The 25,381-nt window shown below is 43.0% G+C and overlaps 1 protein-coding gene across 2 annotated transcripts in view; it reads left to right on the plus strand.

Moving 5' to 3' along the window:
- The window catches only part of mRpS18A (mitochondrial ribosomal protein S18A), a 71,360-nt gene extending 62,055 nt beyond the window's left edge, over window positions 1-9,305 (plus strand). For both annotated transcript variants that reach the window (XR_012967631.1, XM_076209244.1), the window contains one exon: window positions 9,138-9,305. Coding sequence is in view for 1 of the 2 variants with exons in the window: in XM_076209244.1 (XP_076065359.1) it covers window positions 9,138-9,244 (107 nt within the window). In the remaining variant the exon portion in view is untranslated. The remainder of the gene's footprint in view (window positions 1-9,137) is intronic.
- The last annotated feature ends 16,076 nt before the right edge of the window (window positions 9,306-25,381 follow it).

The raw sequence follows: 25,381 nt of genomic DNA on the forward strand, positions 1-25,381 counted from the left end.
TATCAAAGGAGAGAGACTGGAGGAAGTGGAGAGTTTAGGATACTTGGGTGTGAATATAGCAGGAAAGGGAGGAGTGGAGGTGGAGGTAGAGGTAGAATGTAGATTGAGAGAAGCAAGTAAATGCCTTAATGGATTAAAAAGTGTAATGAGAAATAGACATTTGGGAATGGATGCTAAGAGGAGATTGTATGAAGGAGTGATTGTGCTGACAGCACTGTATGGGGCAGAAACATGGAACATAAGAGAGGAGGAGTTTGAATGTATTTACCTAGTTGTATTTTACGGGACGAGAGCTATGCTCATAGTGACCTGTTTTCATATCTCTCTGCATCCAGTTTATTCTTAAAATCTTGTATAGTTTTGGCACTCACTGTTTCTCCATTTAGTTTGTTCCAGACATCAATCACTCCATGTGGGAAGCTATTCTTTTTCAAATCTCTTCTGTAACTGTCCTTCTTTAGCTTCTTTTCATGTCCTCTTGTTTCTCTTCTGTCCCATTTTAAAAAGTCACCTCTATCAAGAATTTCCATCCCTTTCATAATTCTGTAAATGGTCAACAAATCACCTCTTTCTCTTCTCTGTTCCAGTGTTGATAGATGTAATTTCTCCAATCTTTGTTTGTATGTCAAATTTGATAGTGTAGGTGCCATTTTTGTCACTGCTCTTTGAATTCTTTCTATTTTTTTTTTTTTTTTTTTGGCTAGGTGCCCATAGTGTAGCAGCATATTTTAGTTTACGTCTTATTAGTGCAACCACTATTTTCTTTACCATTTTTTCATCCATGTAATTGAAGGCCACTTTCATTGATCTTTATAAGTTAAAAGTCTCTCCAACTAATTTATTGACATGTTTATCAGTTGTCAAGTCACTTGAGATAATCACTACTAGATCCTTTTCTAAGTCGACTTTTTTGACTTGTTACCAATTTTATATTGACCCAATATTCTATTTTTGCTTTTTCCAAGTTCCATTATACTACATTTCTTGATGTTAAAGCTCATTTCACACCCCTGACTTTATTCCCATATTTTGTCCAGGTCTTCTTGTAGCAATCTGCAATCTTCTTCTGTGCTTACTCTCTTGAGTAATTTGGCATTGTCAGCAAAGAAGTTCATGTAACACTTCACTCCCTCATCCATATCATTTATATATATATATACATACATATACCAAAGGCTTTTTCCCCCTTATATGGGGGGTTAGCCAAAAAGAAAAAGGCATAGAAATCACTCCCATCCACTTCATATCCCATATATTCCACTCCCCTCCACCCTCCCTCCTATCCTGGCACCTCCTGGATGACGGGTCATCCCTGCATCCTGTCCACTGCCCTGGGTCAGAAGCAGTGTCGCAAGACACAGCACATCCACAGCAAGGCCGGTTCATAAATTCGGTGACCCCCCCCTCCGTCCCCTTATGCAGGGAAGGAGAAGACAGGGAGAAATCCCTTCGGGCTGCATCATATTTTTCTCATACATACTTCCTCACCCCCCATCCCCCACCCACTCCGCCTCACACATCACAGCCTCATCTAAACACAACCCTTCTCCATTCACCCCTATCTTCTGTCCTCTCCCATCCTTCCTCTACAGACATTCCTCTCTTTTGTAATGCCCCTTCCACCCCATCCATCCATCTCATCCTAGGACGCCCCCTCATATTCACTCCTTCCACCTCCGCCTTCCACCTTCTCTTACTAATCTTTCTTCACTCATTCTTTCCATGTGTCCAAACCATCCTAATACCCTTTCATCAACCCTATCTCCCAGCTCCTTTTCCACCCCTGTTCTCCTCCTCACCTCCTCATTTCTCACTATCTAGCCTAGTAACCCCTATCATACTTCTCAGACATTTCATCTCAAACACATTTAAACTCCTCTCTTCCTCTCTCATGTTCCATGTTTCTGCCCCGTACATTGCTGTTGGCACAATCACTCCTTCATATAACCTCCTCTTAGCATCCATTCCCAGATGTCTATTTCTCATTACACTTTAATCCACCAAGGCATTTACTTCTCTCAATCTACATTCCACCTCCACCCCCCACTCCTTCCTTTCCTGTCACATTCACACCCAGGTATCTGAAACTATCCACTTCCTCCAGTTTCTCACCATTAATGCTCACTTCCAGCCTACTGTCACTCTCTCCCCTTTTACCCATATTTATCTTCAGTTTCCTTCTTTCACACACCTTCTCAAACTCTGTCACTAACTTCCTCAATCCCTCCTCTGATCCTGCTTCAAGCGCAGTGTCGTCGGCAAACAACAGCTGGCTCACCTCCCACTTCTCTCCATTTTCTTTAATCATCTCCAACCCCTGACCCACTACCCTTGCATTCACCTCTCACACCACCCCATCCATGTAAAGATTGAACAGCCAGGGCGACATAACACATCCCTGACGAAATCCCACCTTTACCTCAAACCATTCACTCTCTCCATTTCTAATCCTAACGCAAGCTCTACTACTCTCATAAAAACTCTTGACTGCTCTTAACAGCTTTCCTCCTATCCCATATATCTGTAGTACCTCCCACAGTGCCTTCCTGTCTACCCTGTCATAAGCCTTTTCCAGATCCATAAAAGCCCCAAAAAATCCTTACCTTTTCCTATAGCTCTCTCACATATCTGTCTTACCACAAAAATCTGATCTACACATCCCCTACCCATCCTAAAACCACACTGTTCCTCACTAATTACTCCCTCTCTTCCTCTCCTAATCCTCTCAGTCAAGACCCTCCCATAAGCCTTCCCAACTACACTCAACAAGCTGATCCCCCTGGAACTACTACACTCACACTTGTCCCCCTTATGGCAAACATTAAAGAAGCCAATACAGAGCCTTGCAGGAGCCACTTATCATATCTTCCCAGTTCGAATTTTTGTCTCTAAGTACCACTCTAATTTTTCTCCCACTTAGGAAATCCTTCATCCATTCCAGTAGCTTACCTTGTATTCCTCCTATTATTTTAATTTTTCTTATTAACTTTTTATGTGGTACTTTGTCAAAAGCCTTCTGCAAGTCCAAGAATGCAGAATCTGCCCAGCCATCTCTTTCTTGTATTATCTCAATTAATCTCGAGTAAAAACATATCAAGTTTGTGGTACATGATCTTCCACTTCTAAAGCCAAATTGTTTAGGGCTTAATATTTTATTCTCTTCAAAGGGTTTGATCCATCTTCGCATATTTTTGCTACTGTGCTTGTAAGGGATACCTGTCTGAAGTTTGTAGGATCTTCTTTGTTTCCTCTTTTATATATTGGTACTATGTTTGCATCTTTCCAATCTTGCGGTACCTTTCCTTCTTTGAGTGAAAATGTATTATCTTGTATAATTTGTCCATCAGTTCGTCTATACACTCTTTCAGTATCCAATTTGCATTTCCATCTGATCCATGCAATTTCCTAACATCTTGGTTTTTTATTTGGTCTCTTATTTCTTTCTGTGTTATCTTTATTTCTTTCATTTTAGGGGGTCTTTCTCGTTGTCCATCTTCCCAAGTTTGTGAGCTCTCAATTGTAAAAACAGACCTGAAATGTCAGATCATAACTTCTGCCATTTCTGTGTCATCTATATATTCTTTATCTCCTTCACACAGTTTTACAATTTTGTGTTTGTGTTTTAATTTATCATTTACATATCTGTAAAAGAGTTTAGGTTGATCCTTACATTTGTCTACAATATCTTTTTCATAGTTTCTTTTTTCTCTCCTTCGTATATTCACATATTCGTTCCTAAGTTTTATACAGACGCTCCTCAACTTACGTTTTAGTTACGTTCTGAACGGCCGAACGTAAGTTGAAAATGAACGTAAGTTGTTACTGTACTATACATCCGTAAATTCTATTACCGTATCTTATAAAACACCCCTAAATAATTAATTATACACATAACATTGTAAAATAATAACATTAATTTCAAATAAATTAAATTCAAGCAACATAAATTGAGATGGTGGAGGAGGAGGGGGAGGAGGAGGCAAGGCACGTTCAGTCTGTCGTTTGTGCCATGTAAACAATGGACGCAGCGTCATGCGTAAGTATCGTTTGAACTACGGAGCGCGCGCTAAACTAAAAAATTCACTTTTTTTTTTTTTTTTTTTTTTTTTTACAGTCAGTTCAAACGTAAAATTAAAAAAACGTAAAACGAATGAACGTAAGTAGAGGAGCGTCTGTATATGTTTGCCATTTGGAGTTTTTTTGTCGCTTTTCCATCTTTTCCAGGCTTTGTCTCATCTGTCTTTATCCTCACTGCACCTTTTGTAATACCAATACTTTATATAAATATCTTTTTGCTTTTTCTTTGGTACATATTTATCAATTCCTTGTACTTTTCTTTGAATATGTTCCATTTGTCTTCCATCTTTGTTTCCTGTTTGGAGAATTTATCCCAATTTGTGTTTTGGAATTTTTTTCTTAGTTTTACTAAATCCATTTTGTTGTACATTAATCTTCCTTCTCTATGTTTATCATTCCTTCCTACATTGTTTTGTTCTTTTAATTCAAACTCTATTAGTATATGCTCACTCTTTCCAATTGGTGTTTTATACTCCATTTTGTTCATGATATCTGGTTCAGAAGTTAATATTAAGTCTAGTTTCAACGGTTCCTCATTGTTTCTATATCTATGAGGTGCCTGAGAAGTATGATAGGGGTTACTAGGCTGGATAGAGTGAGAAATGAGGAGGTGAGGAGGAGAACAGGGGTGGAAAGGTAGTTGGGAGATAGGGTTGATGAAAGAGTATTGGGATGGTTTGGACACATGGAAAGAATGAGTGAAGAAAGACTAGTAAAAGAGATGTGGAAGGCAGAGTGAACATTATGAGTCAACCTAGGATGAGATGGATGGATGGGGTAAAAAGGGGTATAGGGAAAGAGGGGAATGTCTGTTGAGGAAGGACAGGAGAGGGCAGAAGATAGGGGTGAATGGAGAATAGTAATTTATGTATGATGCTGTGATGCATGAGGTGGAGTGGGTAGGGAGTATGAGTGAGAAATAAATTGATGTATCGTGAAGGAATTTCTCTGTCGTTTCCTTTCCTACATGAGGGGAAAGAGTGGAGGAGTGTCGCTGATTTGATGAAGCTGCCTTGCTGTGGATGTACTGTGTCTTGCGACACTACTTCTGACCCAGGGCAGTGGGCAAGATGCAGGGATGACCCGTCATCCAGGAGGTGCCAAGATAAGAGGGAGGGAAGAGGGTGGATGATGGTGGATTATGTTAAGGATGGAATGGATGGGAATGGTTTTTATGCCTTTGTTTTTTGGCCACCTCCCTTGTAAGGAGGAAAAAGCCTTTGGTATGTGTGTCTTGTGACACTGCTTCTGACCCAGGGCAGTGGACAGGATGCAGGGATGACCCATCATCCAGGAGGTGCCGAGATTGGAGGGAGGGATGAGGGTGGAGGGGAGTGGAATGTATGGGAATAGGTGGGAGTGGGTTCTATGCCTTTTTTTTGGGGGGGGCTACCCCCCCGTGTAGGGGGAAAAAGCCTTTGGTATATGTATGTATGTATGTGTGTAAGTTGAGAGTGGAGGATAGATGAAGAAAGAGGAAAAGGACAGAAGGTAGGGAGGTGTTTAGAGTAAACTGCTTAAATGAGAAAGAAAACAAGTACAGTCGAACCTTGAAAGCCCGTACCCCAAATGCCCGGGCCCTCGTATGACCGGTTGAAATGAACAAAGGGCGGACATTTCAAGCAAAGTTCCCTATTTGTCCGGTAGGTGGCAGCGACGGCTGTACACATGTACTCAAACCCAGCCCAGTCAAGCCGCCACCAGGGCTGCCGTTTCGTAGAATTTTGTACCAAAACGTAGTAAATTAGTGGCATGTGGCAACTGCAAAAGGACATGAGGAAATTTTTTCTACATATCAGTGGGCTGTTAAAAACATTCAAAAAATCAAATATTTGTTTAAAAATCATAGAACTAGTTATCAAATAATAAATGGTATATCAAAATATGACTTTTATTGGTAATTGTGTTACTTCTAAAATATTATACCCCAAAAGATACGTTTTTACCGTGTAGAAAAAAATTCTACGCTAAAGTTTCAGCTTTCTATTAGCGATGATAATATAAAAAAATAGTTTTTATATCTTACTGAATATGTTAGGGCATGGGGGCCTTATATACATTCAAGAACAAAAAAACTAGAACCAACATTTTCTCAAAGTTTGACAAGTGTATCTTGCTATGAAAGTCTGCACACGCCTGAGAAAAATGTATGCCCTGGTATGGCAACACTCCCATTCTACACAGCAGTGTAGAAAACACGGCAACCCTGGCCGCCACCACTGTCCCGCGTGCATACCTTCTGATATTTACAGTGTACGTAATAAAAAATACAATACAGTACACTGTATATACAGTACATTTACATGCCTGTATTAGTTATTATTACAGAATTATTAGTATTATAGCATTATTATTACAGTATTGTTATTATTACAGTGTTAGAGTATTATTCTTATGTGTTTCTATGCCATAACATACATTACCTATACGTATACCTCTATGAAAATCTACGGGTGTTAGGGCGATATTTTCGATGATCGGACGTTTGGCATGACCGGACCACCCTTCCCCCCAATTAGTCCGGGCTTTCGAGGTTCGACTGTAGAAGAAGCTGAGAAAGGAGTGGGAGGGAGTGAAGGAAAGTAGATCTAGGAGTGGAGGAGGAATGGGGATGTTTCAAGGAGGGAGTCACAAGGTGTGCAAAAATGTTGTGTGGATCAAGGAGGATGGGGGAAATAGAAGGAAGGGTAGTGAGTGGTGGGATGAGGAAGCAAAAAAGGTTGTTGAAGAGAAAAACCAAACATTCACAGATTGGTTACAAAATAGGAAGAAAGAATCATATGAGAGGTACAAAGAAAAGAGAAGTAAAGCATAAGATAAAGGAGGTAAAGAGGAGAGCAAGTGTGAAATGGGGTAAGAGTATGACAGAAAATTTTGAAAGTAATATAAAGGTAATTTGAAAGGAAATTAAGAGAAGAATGGGAGGTAAATCTAGTAGAGAAGAAAAGACAAATGGTGCAGATACAGAAAGGATAATAGAAGAGACAGCAGTAAGAGGAAGATGGGCACAGTATTTTAGGGAGTTGCTAAATGTGAAGGAGGATAGGGACAGAAAGGTAGTTGCAGTGGGAAGTGCTAAGAAAATGACAGTGATGAATGAGGAGAAGTAAGGAAAGATGAGGTGAAAGCAGTTATTAAAACAATGAGAGTAGGTTAGATGGGTGTCATGCAGTGTCTAAATAAATGGAGGTACAGAGATAGTGGACTGGCTGATGAGATTTAATGTTTCTCTAAAAGAGGGTAGAGCACCGATGGACAGGAGGAAAGTTCCACTTTACAAGGGGAAAGGTACAATTGTGAGTGCAGTAGCTTGTTGAGAGTAGTTGGGAAGGTTTATGGGAGGGTTTTAATTGAGAGGATTAGGAGAAGAACAGAGGTAGTGATTGGTGAAGAACAGTGTTGGTTTAGGACATGTAGGGGTTTTGTGGATCAGATTTTTGTGGTAAGGCAGATATATGAGAAAGCCGTAGGAAAAGGTGAGGATGTTTTTTAGCCTTTATGGATTTGGAAAAGGCTTATAACAGGGTAGACAGGAAGGCACTGTGAGAGGTATTACAGACATATGGGATAGGAGGAAAATTGTTAAGAGCAGGAAAGAGTTTTTTATGAGAGTATTAGAGCTTGTGTTACAAATGGAGAGTGAGTGGTTTGAGGTAAAGGTGGGATTTCACCAGGGATGTGTTATATTCCCTTGGCTGATCAATTTATACGTGGGTGGTGTGAGAGATAAATGCAAGTGTAAAGGGCCAGGGACTGGAGATGGTTAAAGAAAATGGAGAAAAGTGGGAGATAAGCCAGTTGTTTTTTGCTGACAACACTGCACTTGTACCAGGATTAGAGGAGGGATTGAGGAAGTTAGTGACAGTTTGGGAAGGCGTACAAAAGAAGATAAATGTGGGTAAAAGTAAGGTGATGAGATGTACAAGGGGAGAGGATGGCAGCATATTGATTGGAAGCAAGTATTAAGGGAGACTGTAGAAAATGGATAGCTTTAGGTACATGGGGGCAAATGTGGTGGGAAAGGAAGGAGTGGAGGTGGAGGTAAAATGTAGATTGAGAGAAGCAAGTAAATGCCTTGAGGGATTAAAAAGTGTAATGAGAAATAAACATTTGGGAATGGGTGCTAAGAGGAGATTGTATGAATTGGAAATCAAAGGTATAGATTAAGTTGGAACTGTACATGAATTCGAGTCTTGGTATGTTAGAAAATTAGGAAATAGGGGATGGGACCCAGTGAGTATTGTTTCTTTCCTGTATACTACAATTAGGTAAATACACCACAACACCCTACAAATCATACATAACAAATCCCTAAAGACAATTACAGGCTGCACAAATACAAGACTTACTGACTACTCCAAGAAATGAAAGCCCTCAAAGTCAAGAATTACCTTGACATGAGAGGCATACAAACACTTGCCACAGCCCCCACAAACACAGCACACACACTATAATTCATAGTAGAATGCCCACACATGCCAAGAAACTTCAAAACAACACCCAAATACCTATATCACACGCAAGTACTCTTTTCTCTTCCTCGACAACCACCAGACACCAGCCTCCAGTAGCATATCCATAATCATATTGCTTACTACTTTATCAACACATTGGAAGACAATAATTTGCTGCATCCCAGACCCCCTGATATCTCTCTCTCTAAATCCTTCTTCACCTAAAAGAACAGTCCACCATCCAGCCCGTCTAAGCTACCAGAAGAGGCTGGATGACTGCATCATAGATAACTGTCCAAGGTGCAACACTTGACCCCATGCTATACAACACAATATTGCATTGTACACAATCACACACACCAACAACACAATATACACACTGTAAGGGATTTGTGGTAAAACCCCATTTCAGCCATGACATTCCTCAGGGAGTTGGGACTGTTCAGTCAAACAGTCTAGGGAATGACAATGACAACAACTGTATGGTCCTCTATATTTCCTTAAATTCACTTTTGTATTGTATGGGAGGACCAAAAAATAAATGAATAAGATAATTGCCACTAGAATTTGCAGTTAGTCTAATATGATTTAAATTTCCTCTTACAGGTCTAATGTCAAATTTGACACCCGAGAACAGCAAAAAGGATCCAAAGAAACGTCGAGGATCAAAGAAGTTCAACTGTTATTTTGATGAAAATACAATTATTTGTTGAGCTACAGGAAATTGTAGTATGTAAAACATGAATTATTGTACATAAAATATATTTATACATGTTGAAATGTTTTATTTGTAAAAATATACTGCAAAATTACTTGGGACAATTATTTTATAAGGAAAGAAAAATGTATGTGCCAAAGGCAGACTTGGCTTCCTGGAGGCATTTTAACTTCTGCCTCACTACCATGTGTTACCCTCAGCAATTGGCTCCTACCAGGGAAGTCTGCTAAATGTGCTGTAGCAACTGGGACTGATTCTATATTCAGTCACTATCTAAACTTACCCTCAACTATCTAACAATAACTTTATTCTTCCTATTAATTACCCAATTTTTGGGTAATTGTATAGGACAGTGGGGCCAGGAAATGGTGATCTATGGAAACCATAGTCCAGTGGTTCTGGACATAGTCCCTGGTTCATGACCCAAATTTGAGTCACCAAGGATTTGTGGATTTGTTATTCTCCAACTATTCTTTTTAGAAATATTATTATAAGCACTAATACTGTATTAGACTACTTAAATTATTAACATATAAGCACAACTGTTGTCGTAATTAATTGATCACAAAAGCGAACGTTAGAGAACTTACCTGTTTGAGTTCTCTAACAAATCGTTAGAATTGAATACAAGCTTGAGGCTTCGATGGTTGTAGATCCTTGCTGAGGTTTTATTGTCCTGGTGACAGGGTTAAAGCTTGTCACTGATACCAGGGTTGAAGCTAGTCTGGCGTTCAGGGACTAAAACTTAGTCTCGTACGGCTGGAGTTGTAATGAGCCTTCAAAAATGGTTTTGAAGCCATGGGACAACTGATACTTCAAGTACAAAGGATTACAAAGGTGGAGCATGCCGACAGGAGACCTTTTGATCCATATCTAGGTCGGATGAAAAAAAAAAAAAAATCATATTAGTAATACAATAATAAATAAAAACTATAATAATGTAAATACCAAATAAAATACATAAATAAATGTTCCCGATTTGTTAATCAAATTACAACATAGGCTTAAATAAATAATAAAGAAGGAGGGGAGTTTAATAATATATTAATTAAAATTACGATAGTGTGGTATGAAGTTACAGGAAAGATTCCCCAAATTGAAAATTAAACAAGCTTTCGGGAAATTGCTGTAGCTCAAGGTAAACAATGCCATTCCCGTAACAACAATTACCACACTGTAAAGACATAGTCAAATTGTTTCAGAAGCTCAATTATTTTAAAATCTAAATGAAACAAATGTTCATGAGGGTATGGGTTGCCATGGTTGATCTGGACAGGATTTTGAGTCACTGTAAAAAAGGTTAAGAACCACTGCCCTAATCACAACCCATATGGTGAGCAGTGCAGGCTCAATGGCTGCCCTGTATTAGGACCAAGGAGGCAGTACAACACAGGAGCCTTATCCATTCTAAGAGATGAAGTTTTCTTTAGTTGTTGTTGTTGTTGTCGTTCCCTAGACTGTCTGTCCGAGCAGTCCCATCTCCCCAAGGAATGCCATAGCCGAAACTGGGTTTTCCCACAAATCCTTTATAGAGCGTATGTTGTGTTGTTTGCGTGCATGATTGTGTATAATGCAGTCTTCCATTATGTGTTGTATGGTATGGGGTGAAGTGTTACATCCTGGGCAGCTGTTCACAACGCGGTCATCCAGCCTCTTCTGGTAGCTTAGAAGTGCTGGGTGGTGACCGCACCGCAGTCTGGCCAAGTGGACTCTGTCCTTTCGTGGGAGAGAGGATTCAGAAGGGTGGATATCAGGGGGTCTGGCATGCAGCAGTGTGTTAATGGAGCAGTGAGTGATATGATTATGAATATGTTTCCGGAGGCTGGTATTTGGTGGTTGTGGAGGAAGAGAAGAGAGTATCTGTGCGTGATAAAGGTCTTTGGGTGTTGTTTTAATGTTTCTTGGTGTGTGTGGGTGTTCTGCTATGTAGTGTAGTGGGTGTAATGTGTTTGTGGTGCTACCTTGGGGAGTACCACAGTTTTCTTTAGTTGATATAAGTCCTGTTTTGAGATCTTGCCACCCTCTCCATCATGCCCAAAAAGAGATGAGAAAGATCTTAAAGTGGGATTAAGAAGCATGCTGGAGGAAAACTAAGTGTTGTATCACCACCTCTAATGGTGCACTTGGGTTTGACTCTCATCCGGGAGTTGATGCCAAGAGTGAAGCTGTAACTGAGATTGACAGTATGTTGTTGCTGTCAAACATTTCTCCTAACAACAAATTCATTCTTCCAATTAACACCAAAATTTCTCTGGTTATAATGTATAATAGGGAGGACAAGACAAAGTGATCTGTGGAGATTCTAAGTCACAACCCACACAGTTGGTAGTGCAAACTCAGTGATCACTGTAGTGGGATAAGGTCACTACATTTTTGCAGCATCCTGTATGACTGCAAAAACATGAAACATGAGAGAGGAAGAGAGAAGGAGTCTGAATGTGTTTGAGATGAAATGTCTGAGAAGTATGATGGGGGTTACTAGGCTAGTGTGAGAACCTGACTCTCACAATCTCGCCATACCCCTACCTGACCTCACCATGACCTTGCCTAAAAGTTTTATCAGAAAAATAAATGTTTGGGCATCCCATGACGGCCCTTATCGAGGAAGATATATATATCAAGTGAATGAAAAGACCTGGTGTATTCGGCTAGGACAGCCCACTTTGTGTAGTGACTGTAGCTATTGGCCAAAAGTTTGTAAGGGCTACAGCTTAAGCCAATCATAGAAAAATCAAGATGAACTGTACGGCCTTAGAGGGAGGTGCTTAACAGTAACCGAGGTTTCCTTAAATTAGAAAGACAGAAGAAAGTCAGTCGTTAGACAGCTGCTCCGAGTATCAGGTCAAGGCAAGTAGTCTGATTTTCCACTCCCACACATACACACACTCTAGCACTCGAAATAAACACAGAAACTTAGACCACTGGTTTTGTTCTCTCACCTAGCAATTACTCTAGTTCGCTTCTTCCAGTGGACATAGTCCTTGGTCTTCGGAGGAGCGTAACAGTGGTGGCTAGCGGTGGGATGCCTGCCCCTTACGCAAGCACGAATTACCCAGATACATAACACTACACGGGAGAGAACGATATTGTTGATGTTGATAGCATGCACATTCAGTGGTAGATGATAAGAGTTACAAGTGAAGTGATAACATACTGATTCAGTGGTAGAAAATAAGACATTTACAAGTGAAGTAACATACAGGTGATGTGTGAAGAGTGGTGATATTGAAGAAAGTCTAGTTGCGAGAAAAAAAAAATCACAGCTGGTAAACAGCTACAGTGGGTGATAACTCAACTAAAAAAGAGAAAAGAATGGCTGACCTGGGAAACACTGTAGAAAGGGGGGAACAAATCACCCTTGATTCTAATATGGAGCAAATCAGTGATGGAGTGGCTATGCACCTTTCGTTAAACGAGTCACCTGTGCCAGAGGATCATAAAGGATTGGGGCAAATGGAGGGGGATCTAGATATTATCTGCAAAACGTTATCCGAACAGCTGGATAAGCGAGACAAAGATAAAATTGGAAGGGTTGATGATCTTCCGTACTTTATTGCGCCGGGAATGGATCAACATCCAAAATACACTGTCTGCCCAGATGCACATGCGTGGATACGCATGATTGACAATCAGTGCCAATCAGCCGATTGGACCGATGTAGGACGCATAAGGGTCGTTATTTCGAGAACCCTACCTGGGTCAACTACAGCAAAGGCGGTCCATATGTGTAAAAGCAGTTTTCCTAATGATTGGAATGGATTCAAGACTATGTTTTTGAGTTTCTATCCGCAGTCAACCTCAAGTGATGAGCTATTCGGTGAATTGGAAAGCGCAAGGCGATTCAAGGGCGAACTTCTAGAAAATTTCAACATCCGATTACAATCTCTAGTTTCCCAAATCATAGATCGTGACCCCATGAAGGAGGCACCTGCCCGTTATGTGGCCCAAAGGAGGTTCCTTAGCATATTTCCAGCAGGGTTTGCAGAGTCTGCATCCTTAATATCTCCTGAGAACTACACTGAATTGATGACAAGGGCACTTAGTTATGTTACAAGTCACCCAGAACTCAAACTAAGTAGGAGAGAGATTTTGCAAGAAACGTCAGAACAAGAAGTGAACATGATGACAGCTGCTCATACCAGATCTCGACTGGAGGTGCCAGGGAAAAGAAGGTCTGAAAGGAGGTATGATGGAGGAAGCAGGACCAACAGAGCACATGGGTTTGGCTCTGATAAGAGTACGAAGAGAGAATTAGAATATAGTGCCGGTGAGAGGGAACCTAAAAGGAGGCGTTTCATACCACACTGCGAAGTTTGCCGTCGTACAGGCCATTCTAAGGAGAGATGTTGGTTTCGGGATGACGCATACCAAACAGGAATGAGCACCTCTAACACCTCCAGGTGGCAGGGGTAACACCGCCCTGACTCTCAGTGCCTGAAGTGTTGGGGGTGGGGACATGACAGAGTTAACTGCCCTTCGATAGGCCAGGCAGGCAAACGAAACTGGGCGTTGATACAAGGAAGGACAACCCAGAAGTATAATATTTCAAAAAACGAGGGAGGCCACAGGAAGTTCCGAAAGATGGGACGACGAGATTATTAACAAGAAAAATAGAGAAGTCAGTAGCAACAGAGAAAGGACACAGAGGGAGCTCAACCCTGCTGGTGCAAGTTGCACAAACAAAACAAGCAAAAGGGAAAGGCCTGATTATACTAAATGCACGAGTTGATGGTGAGACATGGAAGATTATGTTAGATACAGGTGCGGAAGTGTCCCTAGTACAAGAGGGGGCGGTGGCCCCCAGTAAGAGGAACCACTATGAAAGAAACGGAGTCGAGTTAAGAACAGTGAATGGATCTCCACTACGTCATACAGGATCCGTACTACTCACATTAACCTTTCCATCCTTGGAAGTTGAGCATGACTTTCTTGTTGTGAGTGAAACGAAACTTCCGGTGGACTTAATCCTAGGCATGGATTTTGCGCTAGAGAACCAAGTGAGGCTGAAAATAGCACCACTAGAGATATACATACGAGGCGAAAGGGTCCCGGCGGAACTCATTCCCTCTAGACAGGGAAATATTGAGTGCCTTGCGGATAAGAAGCATGTTTTGATGAACTGGTGTGAGTACGGGCATGCGGGGGCCTCAGACAAGAGATGCAATGAGACAAAATTGCAACATGAGGAATTTAGTGGGAGTACGTCATCAACACCCGGTCTTCACAAGAACAACATCGTTACATCACCTCCTGACCCATGTGAACCAAGCACAAAGGAGAGAGCAGGACCACACAAGTATGCATTCCCTGTCCGTTTTATCGAAGCCCAGAGTTTAGCTGGATTCTCTTGTGGGACGGTCGGTTTGGTAGTTAAAAGCAAAGGTTTAGGAATTATACCTCCAAACGTCAGGGCAGAGTTCGTGCCCCGCGAGAGAGCAGAAAGTAGCCAGATTTTAACCGGCGGAATTGTAGAGCTTCAACAAAACAACAAAGGAGATTTTTGGTTCAAGGCACCGTACCTCCATTTACAACCGGAGGAAATAGAAATAATGCCTGATTCCCCAGTAGGTGAGGTAAATCTACTGGGGGAAGTGCAAATTGACCAAACTCAAGAGGAGAAATGTAAACAAATTGGAAGATTGAATTCAAAGGAACAAGTTATAGGATTGATATCAAGGGATTCACGTATCAGAAAATTGCTTGAAATTGTTAATTCAAAATTTCCAGAACAAAATAGCAAGGAGAACAAGGAGCTAAGGGCGCTAGTGACAAAGTATGAACAAGTGTTCTCACTAGAAGATGAGCCTCTGACAGTTACCCCGTACTTCTTCCATGAGATACGGTGTGCCGGACCACCTGTTTTCAAGCATCCATACCCTATTCCTATGAAACACCAGGAGGAAGTGAAAACTCAGATAAGGGAGATGTGTAGGAAGGGCATCATACAACCATCTAGATCGCCTTACAACAGCCCCCTAGTACCAGTTGTAAAGAGAGACGGATCCTTAAGATTGTGTTTAGACTTTCGAGGATTGAATAAAGTAATTGAAGATGACAGATTCCCGCTGCCCAACATCAATTCACTCTTAAGGAGTTTAGGAAAGAGCACAATATTCTCATGTGTAGATCTTCGACAGGGATATCATCAAATTCCCCTGACACCAGATAGTAGAGAGAAAACAGCCTTTAGTACACCAGACGGGCATTACGAATACCGTACCTTGCCATTTGGATTGAAGGATGCCCCCTCATGTTTTCAGAGAGTGATGAACATGGCATTAACGGGGCTAATTGGCAGAGCAGCGTTTGTTTATATGGACGATGTGGTTGTTTTTGGGTCCTCTTGGGACGGACATCTAAAAAACTTGGAGGATGTGTTGGCAAGGCTAAAATCGGTAAACCTCTCCCTCAAACTGGAAAAGTGTGATTTCTTTAAGGATGAGATTAACTATCTGGGGCACGTGATATCAAAGGAAGGCATACGACCCCAAGCAGAAAAGATCGCAGCCATCAGAGACTTCCCGAGACCAGTTAAGTTAAATGAACTACAACAGTTCATGGGACTCACAAACTATTACAGAAAATTTATTCGAAATTTCGCACATATTGCAAAACCTCTCACGGGTATGATGAAGGGGCCACGTCACAAAAGTAATGCAAAAATCACACTAAGTTGGACACAGGAAGCAGATGAGGCTTTTCAAACACTAAAGAATACCCTCACGCAGGATGTGACCCTTTCATACCCAGATTTCACAAAGGACTTCGTGCTCAACACAGACGCAAGTGATTTTGCGATCGGGGGCGTGCTACAACAGCCTGACGAGAACGGTCATAGACGACCTATCTCGTTTTTCAGTCGCACGATAAATGACAGTGAGAGGAAATACTCAGCGGTGGAGAGGGAGGCACTCGCGGTGTACTATGGATGGACAGTGAACAGACCACTTATATTAGGATTTCCGGTAACGGTAGTAAGCGATCACAGACCACTACAATGGCTTTTCGGATACTCAGGATCGAGTACGCGCGTGTTACGATGGCAGATGGCAGTGGCAGACTTTGATTTGGCAATTCAATACATACCCGGAAGATCGAACCTGGTGGCGGATGCCTTGTCTAGAATAAGGGAGGCAAACCACCCCATTGACTCTTGCATAGTATCGTCAACAACAAAGGACAAGGAGAGAAGTGCGCGAGCTAGGTCAACAACAAAGGAAATAGATAGGAGTGTGCAAGCTCCGGATGAAATTGTCCAATGGGACCCAAATGAGGTTAGAAGTAAACAGGATGAACACCCATTTTGGGGCAAAATAAAACAGTACCTACGCGGAGAAACAGCGGAGCCACCGCCATCAAAACTTCCTTTATCAGATTTTTCTATAATGCCAGATGGCATATTATACCACACCGTCACTAATGTCTATGACAGGAAACAATACAGAGTAGTTGTACCCGACCACTTCATTGAGACCGCGTTACACCTCGCGCATTGTCTTCCCCTTTCCGGTCATGGGGGTCATCGAGTAACATTAGAACGACTACGGAAGTTCGCGTTCTGGTTGAAGATGGATCGCGACGTTAAGGCATTTGTGAAGCGCTGCAGTGTATGTGCAAAGTGCAAGCCCTCAAGGGATGCACCGGCTCCTTTGCAACGGTTTCCCGATGTATTAGAAAAATTTGAAAGGGCTCATTTAGACGTGGTCGGACCATTTCCTACCACGTCTGAAGGTTACAAGTACATACTTACGATTATTGATGTGCTCACAAGGTTTCTCGTCGCGGTGCCAGTGAGGAACAAGGAAGCCAAGGAAATAGCTCAAGCCTTCATCACCCACCTTATCAGTATTCACGGTGCTCCACAACAAATCATCACTGATGGTGGAGGTGAATTTGTGAACGAGGTTTTGGAAGAAGTATGTACACTGCTGAAAGTTGACAAAAGGACGACAACACCGTATCATCCATCAAGTAACGGCCTCGTCGAGCGAGTAAATGGGACAATAGTACAAATACTCAGAAGCCTAAGTATGGAAAGCCCTTTACACTGGGATGTCATGCTCCCTTTGGCAGTCTTTGCTTACAATTCGGCTTACCACCGAACGGTGCGTGATTCACCTCACTTCTTAATGTTCAACAAGGACCCCTCCATCCCATACTTGACATTTTTTAGTGATCAAAGGCCATGGTACAATATTGACAACCTAAACGCGCGAACTTGCCAAATTGCAAACAAGGTTTTTAACCGCTGTCAGTCATTCTTAGAAAAGGGATCCGCGGACCGTGAGAAATATCGCCCTAAGTCAAAGTACAAAGCAATAGCTTTGGGTCAGCGTGTCTACATCCCCGCCGTACCAAAGCAGGGCGTGCGGAGGAAGCTGCAACCTCTTTATGACGGTCCGTACCGCGTGGTGAGAAAAATCAGTGAGGTTGTGTACAGACTTAAAAATATTAAAACAGGCAGAGAGGTTTCTAGCCACACCGATCGGATCAAAGTTGAGGAATGCCTGTCACCACTGGAGAACAGTAATGTGGGACGAGTGTACCCGGTGCATGAACATGATTTAGCAGAACGACATGTTAATGAGGAAACAAAGAGTGATACAGTAAATAAAGACGATGGTCCAACTAGAACTCTTCGTTCGCGGAAGGTGTATAAGTGACTTTTTGACACCCTTTCTGCAAAAGGGATGAACTGGGAAAAAAAAAAAACACGAGTGCTTAAAGTGTATTTTAGAGTAATTCATACCTACCTTACGGTTAATGGACATACAATTTTAAGTTCTTAACATCCCCTTCTACCACTGGATACCTATTCATCATTACTAGCATATCTTTACTTACATAATTTTTATTAACTTTATGGTTAATAAGATTTAGTGCCCTTAATGGCGCCTAGTAACTTGACCTTGTGCTCATTTGAGACAATGGAGTAACTAAGAGGACTAATTGATAGTTTTAGTGCTTTCTGATACTAAATGAGAGTCCTACCTCATAGTCAAAAGAAATAATAGGTGCTAGAGTGTGGGAGGGACAGGCTACAGCGTCGCGGTGACCTGTTGGACGCAAGGAGCAGTCGCCCATTTCCTAGTCCCATGACACATTTCAAGGGACCACCTGCTGTTCTCGAGTCTTATTACAGATCCTTGGCGGGACAACCCTTCGGTGGATTTCGGAGGTGGATGCCACACTATTCCAACCGCCTCTGGGCCCTGGGACCACCTGCTCGGGTACCAACACCTGTTCACCTCGAGATCCTCTATCAGCCGCCGCCGCCGCGGATACGGGCATTATGGCACGTGGCTGGTCTATCCTGCCTCACGGTTGGGCTCGCGGTCATGTCCAGCTGGCGTGGCTGGCCCCGCCCCGCCCTGCGCGTCCGACGCGGGGCTGACGCCGCAGCATAGGCTCTGTGCTGCTCAGGGATACACTACCTCAAATCAGCTCGCTAGAGGCCTCCTTCGCACCCCGCAGCGACAGGACTTTATCATCGGAACTAGTGGGGCTCCGGCCCTTGCTCGGCTATACATTTTTATGTTCTTGTTTATTTTAGGTACCTATTCTTTTCTGTATTTTTGTATGCTGATTCTTTGTTTTTTTTTTTACGCTCTGGGACCATTCGTTCGAGGAGTTGATAGCGGGCCCCTATTAACTTTTTCTCGGCCGGGTCCCCCAGAGTTTTTTCTCCCCCTTTGCTGTGATTGTGTGTTTGTGTTTTGGGAGTTGGTTTATCGCAGGCTACTTTTCGTGTGTACACGATTCTCGGAAAGGGGGGTCTGTGAGAACCTGACTCTCACAATCTCGCCATACCCCTACCTGACCTCACCATGACCTTGCCTAAAAGTTTTATCAGAAAAATAAATGTTTGGGCATCCCATGACGGCCCTTATCGAGGAAGATATATATATCAAGTGAATGAAAAGACCTGGTGTATTCGGCTAGGACAGCCCACTTTGTGTAGTGACTGTAGCTATTGGCCAAAAGTTTGTAAGGGCTACAGCTTAAGCCAATCATAGAAAAATCAAGATGAACTGTACGGCCTTAGAGGGAGGTGCTTAACAGTAACCGAGGTTTCCTTAAATTAGAAAGACAGAAGAAAGTCAGTCGTTAGACAGCTGCTCCGAGTATCAGGTCAAGGCAAGTAGTCTGATTTTCCACTCCCACACATACACACACTCTAGCACTCGAAATAAACACAGAAACTTAGACCACTGGTTTTGTTCTCTCACCTAGCAATTACTCTAGTTCGCTTCTTCCAGTGGACATAGTCCTTGGTCTTCGGAGGAGCGTAACACTAGTAGATAGAGTGAGAAATGAGGAGGTGAGGAGGAGAACAGGGGTAGAAAGGGAACTGGGAGATAGGGTTGTTGAAAGAGTATTAGGATGGTTTGGACACATGGAAAGAATGAGTGAAGAAAGATTAGTAAAAGAAGTGTGGAAGGAGTGAATATGAGGGGGTGTCCTAGGATGAGATGGATGGATGGGGTGAAAGGGTCATTACAAAAGAGAGAAATGTCTGTGGAGGAAGGACGGGAGAGGACAGAAGATAGGGATGAATGGAGAGGGGTTGTGTATAGATGATGCTGTGATGCATGAGGGGGGGTGAAGAAGTATGTATGAGAAAAAAAAAAAAAGAATTGACGCAGCCCGAAGGGATTTCTCCCCGTCTTCTCCTTTTCTGCATAAGGGGACAGAGGGGGGGGGGTTCGCCGAATTTATGAAGCGGCCTTGCTGTGGATGTGCTGTGTCTTGTGACACTGCTTCTGACCCAGGGCAGTGGACAGGATGCAGGGATGACCCGTCATCCAGGAGGTGCCAAGATAAGAGGGAGGGAGGAGGGTGGGGGGGAGTGGAATATATAGGAAATGGAATGGGTAGGAGTGGTTTCTATGCCTTTTTCTTTTTGGCTACCCCCCATGTAGGGGGAAAAAGCCTTTGGTATATGTATGTATGTATGACTGAGCAATCCATTTTAGGATTCACCTTGCTTGCTCCACATAGGGAAGAGGCAAGAAAGGGTGCCTGAATCATGGCCTCTGTACCCCAACCTGGCTTGAGAGCTGCCCCTAGCAAGGTCACCCAAATCCCACTTGAATCAAGAGTAACATAAACAGTAACAGGATGCAGGGATGACCCGTCATCAAGGAGGTGCCAAGATAAGAGGGAGGGAGGAGGGTGGGGGGGAGTGGAATATATAGGAAATGGAATGGGTAGGAGTGGTTTCTATGCCTTTTTCTTTTTGGCTACCCCCCATGTAGGGGGAAAAAGCCTTTGGTATATGTATGTATGTATGACTGAGCAATCCATTTTAGGATTCACCTTGCTTGCTCCACATAGGGTAGAGGCAAGAAAGGGTGCCTGAATCATGGCCTCTGTACCCCAACCTGGCTTGAGAGCTGCCCCTAGCAAGGTCACCCAAATCCCACTTGAATCAAGAGTAACATAAACAGTAACAAACTACGAAATCCCCGTGTCCAGACAAAATTTTCCCAAGGATGCTTAAAGAGTGTAAGTTTGAAATTGTGAGCAATTAATAGAAATATTCAATAAGTTGGTTGATAGTGGATTTATGCCTATGTCTTAGAGCAGGCAAATGTTGCTCTTGTACTTAAAAAGGTTGATCAATATTCTGTGCGCAACTTCAGACCAATCAGTTTGATGTCAGTGATAGGTAAAATGGTAGACTCCTTTATAGCAAATGTTATTAGGGACTATATCAAAAAGCATAATCTGATTCATGACTCACAGCAGATAACAATGATATTTACAATGTTATATACCTTGACTTTAGCAAAGAGCTAGACAAAGTGCCCCACCAGAGACTACTAATCAAAATCAAAGCCCATGGCATAAGAGGAAAAGTGTTTGAATGGATTAGTGACAGAAAACAGCTGGCCAGCATTAATGGTGTAAAATCCAAATGGAGTGATAGTAGTGGACTTCCCCAGGGTTTGGTTTTGGGTCCCTTATTGTTTATTATGTATATAAACTCAAAATAAATAAATGAACAAATAGAAATAAATAAAACCCCAACAAAGTGAAATGTAAGAAACTGGTAGGATTTTTGAGAGGACAAGGGAACAACCAAGGATGAGATGGAGTGAAGGGGGTGTTGAGAAAGAGGAGAATGTTGAGCAAGGAAGGGAGATAGGGATGGGTGGAGAGTGGCTGTGTATAGATTATACTGTTATGCAGGGGATTAAGGGGTAGGGGATACTTATGTGTGCATGATATTTTGATATAGCCCAAAAGGATTTCTCCCCTTCTCTTTTTCTGCATGAGGGGATGGAGAGGGAGGGTTACCAATTAAGGGAAGCAGCCTTGCTGTGGCTGTTTTGTGTCTTGCTGCATTGCTTCTGATCCAGGGCAGTGGGCAGATTACAGGAATGACCCATCATCCATGAGGAGCTAAGGTAAGCTGGAGGAAAGGGTGGTGGAGGGGAGTGGAATGGGTGGAAGTGAGTACATGCCTTGACTTGGCTACCTCCCTTATAAGGGAAAAAAAGCTCTAGGTGTATAGATACACCAAACGCTTTTTCCTCCACACCAGGGAGGTAGCCAAGTCAAAAGCCATATACCCACTCCCAACCACCACCCTTTCTTCTATCTTATCTTAGCTCCTCATGGATGATGTGTCACCCCTGTATCCTGCCTGCCACCCTGGGTCAGAAGCATTGCAATAAGACACTACATCCACAGCAAGGCCACTTCATTTCATCAGTGACCCTCCCTTTTCTCTGTCCCCTTTGGACTGCATCAAAATATCATTCACAAACTACTCCTTACCCCCTCTCCCCTGCACCCTCCCATCCTTTCATCACTGTATCATCTATACACAACCATTCTCCTCTTACCCCTATCTAGTCTGGGCTCTAAAACGTTTCCGGGAACTCATTCTGGATCACAAAATCACAGTCATGACAGAGCACCAACCTTTAACAGAATTTTTCAAAGGAAAAACCTTACAAGGTAAGATAGCAAGATGGCATATAATCATTTTAGAATTCAACCCAAAAATTACCTACATAAAAGGAAAGGCAAACGTCGTAGCAGATGCACTTAGCCAAAACACCCTATTTGCAATAATCCCAACCACCAATTGTATCTCCCCCCCCCAAGAACTCCGAGAAGAACAGAGAAAAGACCCAAACTGATCACAGGTAATCCTCCACCTTGAAACAGGAGCCAACCTACAAACCCCTCCCCCTGTACCCCTCCAAGAATTACATCTAAAGGATGGAATTCTTAAAAGAGGCACCACTACCCCAACCCAAACAGTAATCCCAAACTCACTGATTCCAAGAATCCTCCAAATGGTACCCAATAGCCCCACTGCAGGCCACCAGGGTAAAGAAAAATGCCTTGCAAACACCAGACGGACGTACTAATGGCCCAAGATGGCCACCGACATCAATCGTCCCGTTGAAAACTGCATCACATGTAACCAGCTTGGACCAGACCCAAAACCACTCCAAATTGGAGATGTACCCATTCCATCAGAACCATGGGTTGCTATGGGCATTTTTTTTTTTTTTTTTTTTTTTTTTTTTTTTTTTTAAATACTCCCAAGCCACCAAGGTTCCCAATACATCCTTACCGCAGTAGATTCTTCCCAAAGTATACGATACTTATCCCCCTACCAGACAAATCGGCGGAAACAGTAGCCCAAGCCTTAGTCGACCATGTGTTCTGTGAGTATAACATTCCTTGTCAAATCCTTTCGGATAACGGATCTGAGTTCAAGAAAAAAGTCCTCCAAAACATAGCCAAATTATACCACATCAACATACTATACACCACAGCGTACCACCCACAAGGAAACAGACTAGTAGAGAGAACAAACAGAAAAATACTCAAAGTCCTCCGCCCCCTGCAAGAATGCCTTTGCGACACATGGGAAGATTGGCTCCCACAAGTACAAGCCTGCATAAATGGCTCTATAAACTCAGCAACGAAGAACTCCCCCACTTCGTACTCTTCGGCCAACCTCTCTATATGCCTTATGACATACTCGAAAAAAAAACCTCCCCCCCCTCTACACCATAGAAGATTACACAAAACACGTAGAACTTGCCATGCACTTGATACACAAAAGTCAAAAAGAACCTAGAACAAGAAAAAAAAACATAAATACTCTCGATCCTTGTCTCTCACCCCAGGTGATGTTGTCATGCTTAAACAACACAACAGATCTAACAAACTTAAACCAAAGTTCTTCGGCCCCCTGGTAGTAGCAGAAACGCACCTACGCACTTTTTTGTTGCGACGTGGGGTCGTGCCACCTCGTGGCGGAAACACCCCCAAAATGTGCCAACATGTTGCGACGTGAGTGCGAGGTCTTGCGGCATGGCACGAGGTTGTATTGCGATGTCTTGCGCAGTGCCGCGACGTGGACGCGGTGTTTCCTTGCGAGGTGTCACGGGATGAGGCGAGGCGTTTACGCACCCTTGCGACGTAATTACGCAGTGTTGCGAGGTACCTGCGTAGTGTCACGAAGTGTCACATAAAAAGTGCCCAAGCTACCAGGGGTATATATAGTGCTCGAAGCCTGGGGAAGTCACTCACACTACTGACCACCATAGAGGATGGATCAAGAGTACTACACAAGACGGGAGGCAGCCAGCATGATTGCCAGTATTCTTTTGGTAACTGCTGCCTATATCATCGAGAAGTATTGGACAAGAAGACCCGAAGAACGACAAGAGGAACCACCTGTGGCACCGATGGTACAAGCAGAAGCAAGAAGAAGAAGAAGAGCTAGAAGAACGACGTGGTGCCGGGAATGGCTGACGAGGAGATCCATATATGGAGATTATGACCAGCTGCTACAAGAACTACACCGAGAAGACCATAAGGGGTACAAGAACTTCGTCCGGATCGAACCAGAGATGGTTGACCGCATTTCTCCAATGCTCACCAAGAAACAGACGAGAATGAGAGATCCTCTAACTGTGGGATTGAAATTGGCTGTCACCCTCCGCTTCCTGGCAAGTGGGAACTCCTATACAAGTCTGCAATATAGTTTCCGAGTCTCCGAGAGTACGATTTGCAGATTTTTGCCTAAAGTGTGCAAAGCCATCATCGACACCTACAAACATGAAGTCCTGAAGTGCCCCAAAACTCCCGAGGAGTGGGATACGGTCGCCGAAATATTCGCGAAGAAGTGGAACTACCATAATTGTGGAGGGGCACTTGATGGAAAGCATGTCCCTATAAAGAAGCCCAAGAAAGGAGGATCACTATATTATAACTACAAGAAGTTCCACAGCAGATGTAAAGTATAAGTTCCTGTACGTCGACGTAGGTGCCGAAGGAGGTGCTGATGCTGGTGATGGAGGAGCCTGGATCAAGTGTAGCCTTCATCATGCCATCGAGCAGAACCGAGTGCGATTTCCTGAGGACAGCACTCTGCCGAATGATGACACTCCAATCCCCTTCCACATAATAGCAGATGATGCCTTCGCCCTCAAGACAACGCTGATGAAACCCTACTCCCATACATCTCAGGTTCACCATGAGAAGATCTACAGCTATAGGTTGTCTCGCGCTCGTCGTGTGGTGGAGAATACATTCGGTATCCTGCAAATGAGATTGCGATTCTTCGGCACCACCATACAACAGGAACCTAAAGTAGTGAAGCTGCTCACCATGTGTGGATGTGTCTTGCACAATCTCATACTCGACCACTATCCCTTTGCTCCCACCGACGTTGACCGCGAAGATGCTCAGCACAACATGCTACCTGGAGCTTGGGGGGAGGAACCGAATCTCATGGAACAACTCATGCTTCGAAAGGGATCAAACTACACAAGACAATGAAAGAATGCCCGAGATTACCTGGCCTACTACTACGCTCCAGAAGCAGGGCCAGTACCTTGGCAAGAAAGACTTGTCTATCGCAGAGGACGACCAACACAAGTGTAGATGCCTCAAATGTATATAAAATGAAAATGTATGTCTCACCACAAAACCTGTTCTTTTCATGAATAAAAATGTCTCGAGTCAAAATTTGATATAATTAGACAGACGTAGTGAGAGACAGACAGAGAGAACACCAATGTTGCGAGGTGGCACGAGGTCGTCACCTCGCACCACTCCGCGGCAAAATATAAAACTGTTTTAAAAACCTGGC

This window comes from Oratosquilla oratoria, chromosome 26 (assembly GCF_046742065.1).
Source record: "Oratosquilla oratoria isolate Oo_2021 chromosome 26, ASM4674206v1, whole genome shotgun sequence".
In the NCBI taxonomy this organism is placed as follows: domain Eukaryota; kingdom Metazoa; phylum Arthropoda; class Malacostraca; order Stomatopoda; family Squillidae; genus Oratosquilla; species Oratosquilla oratoria.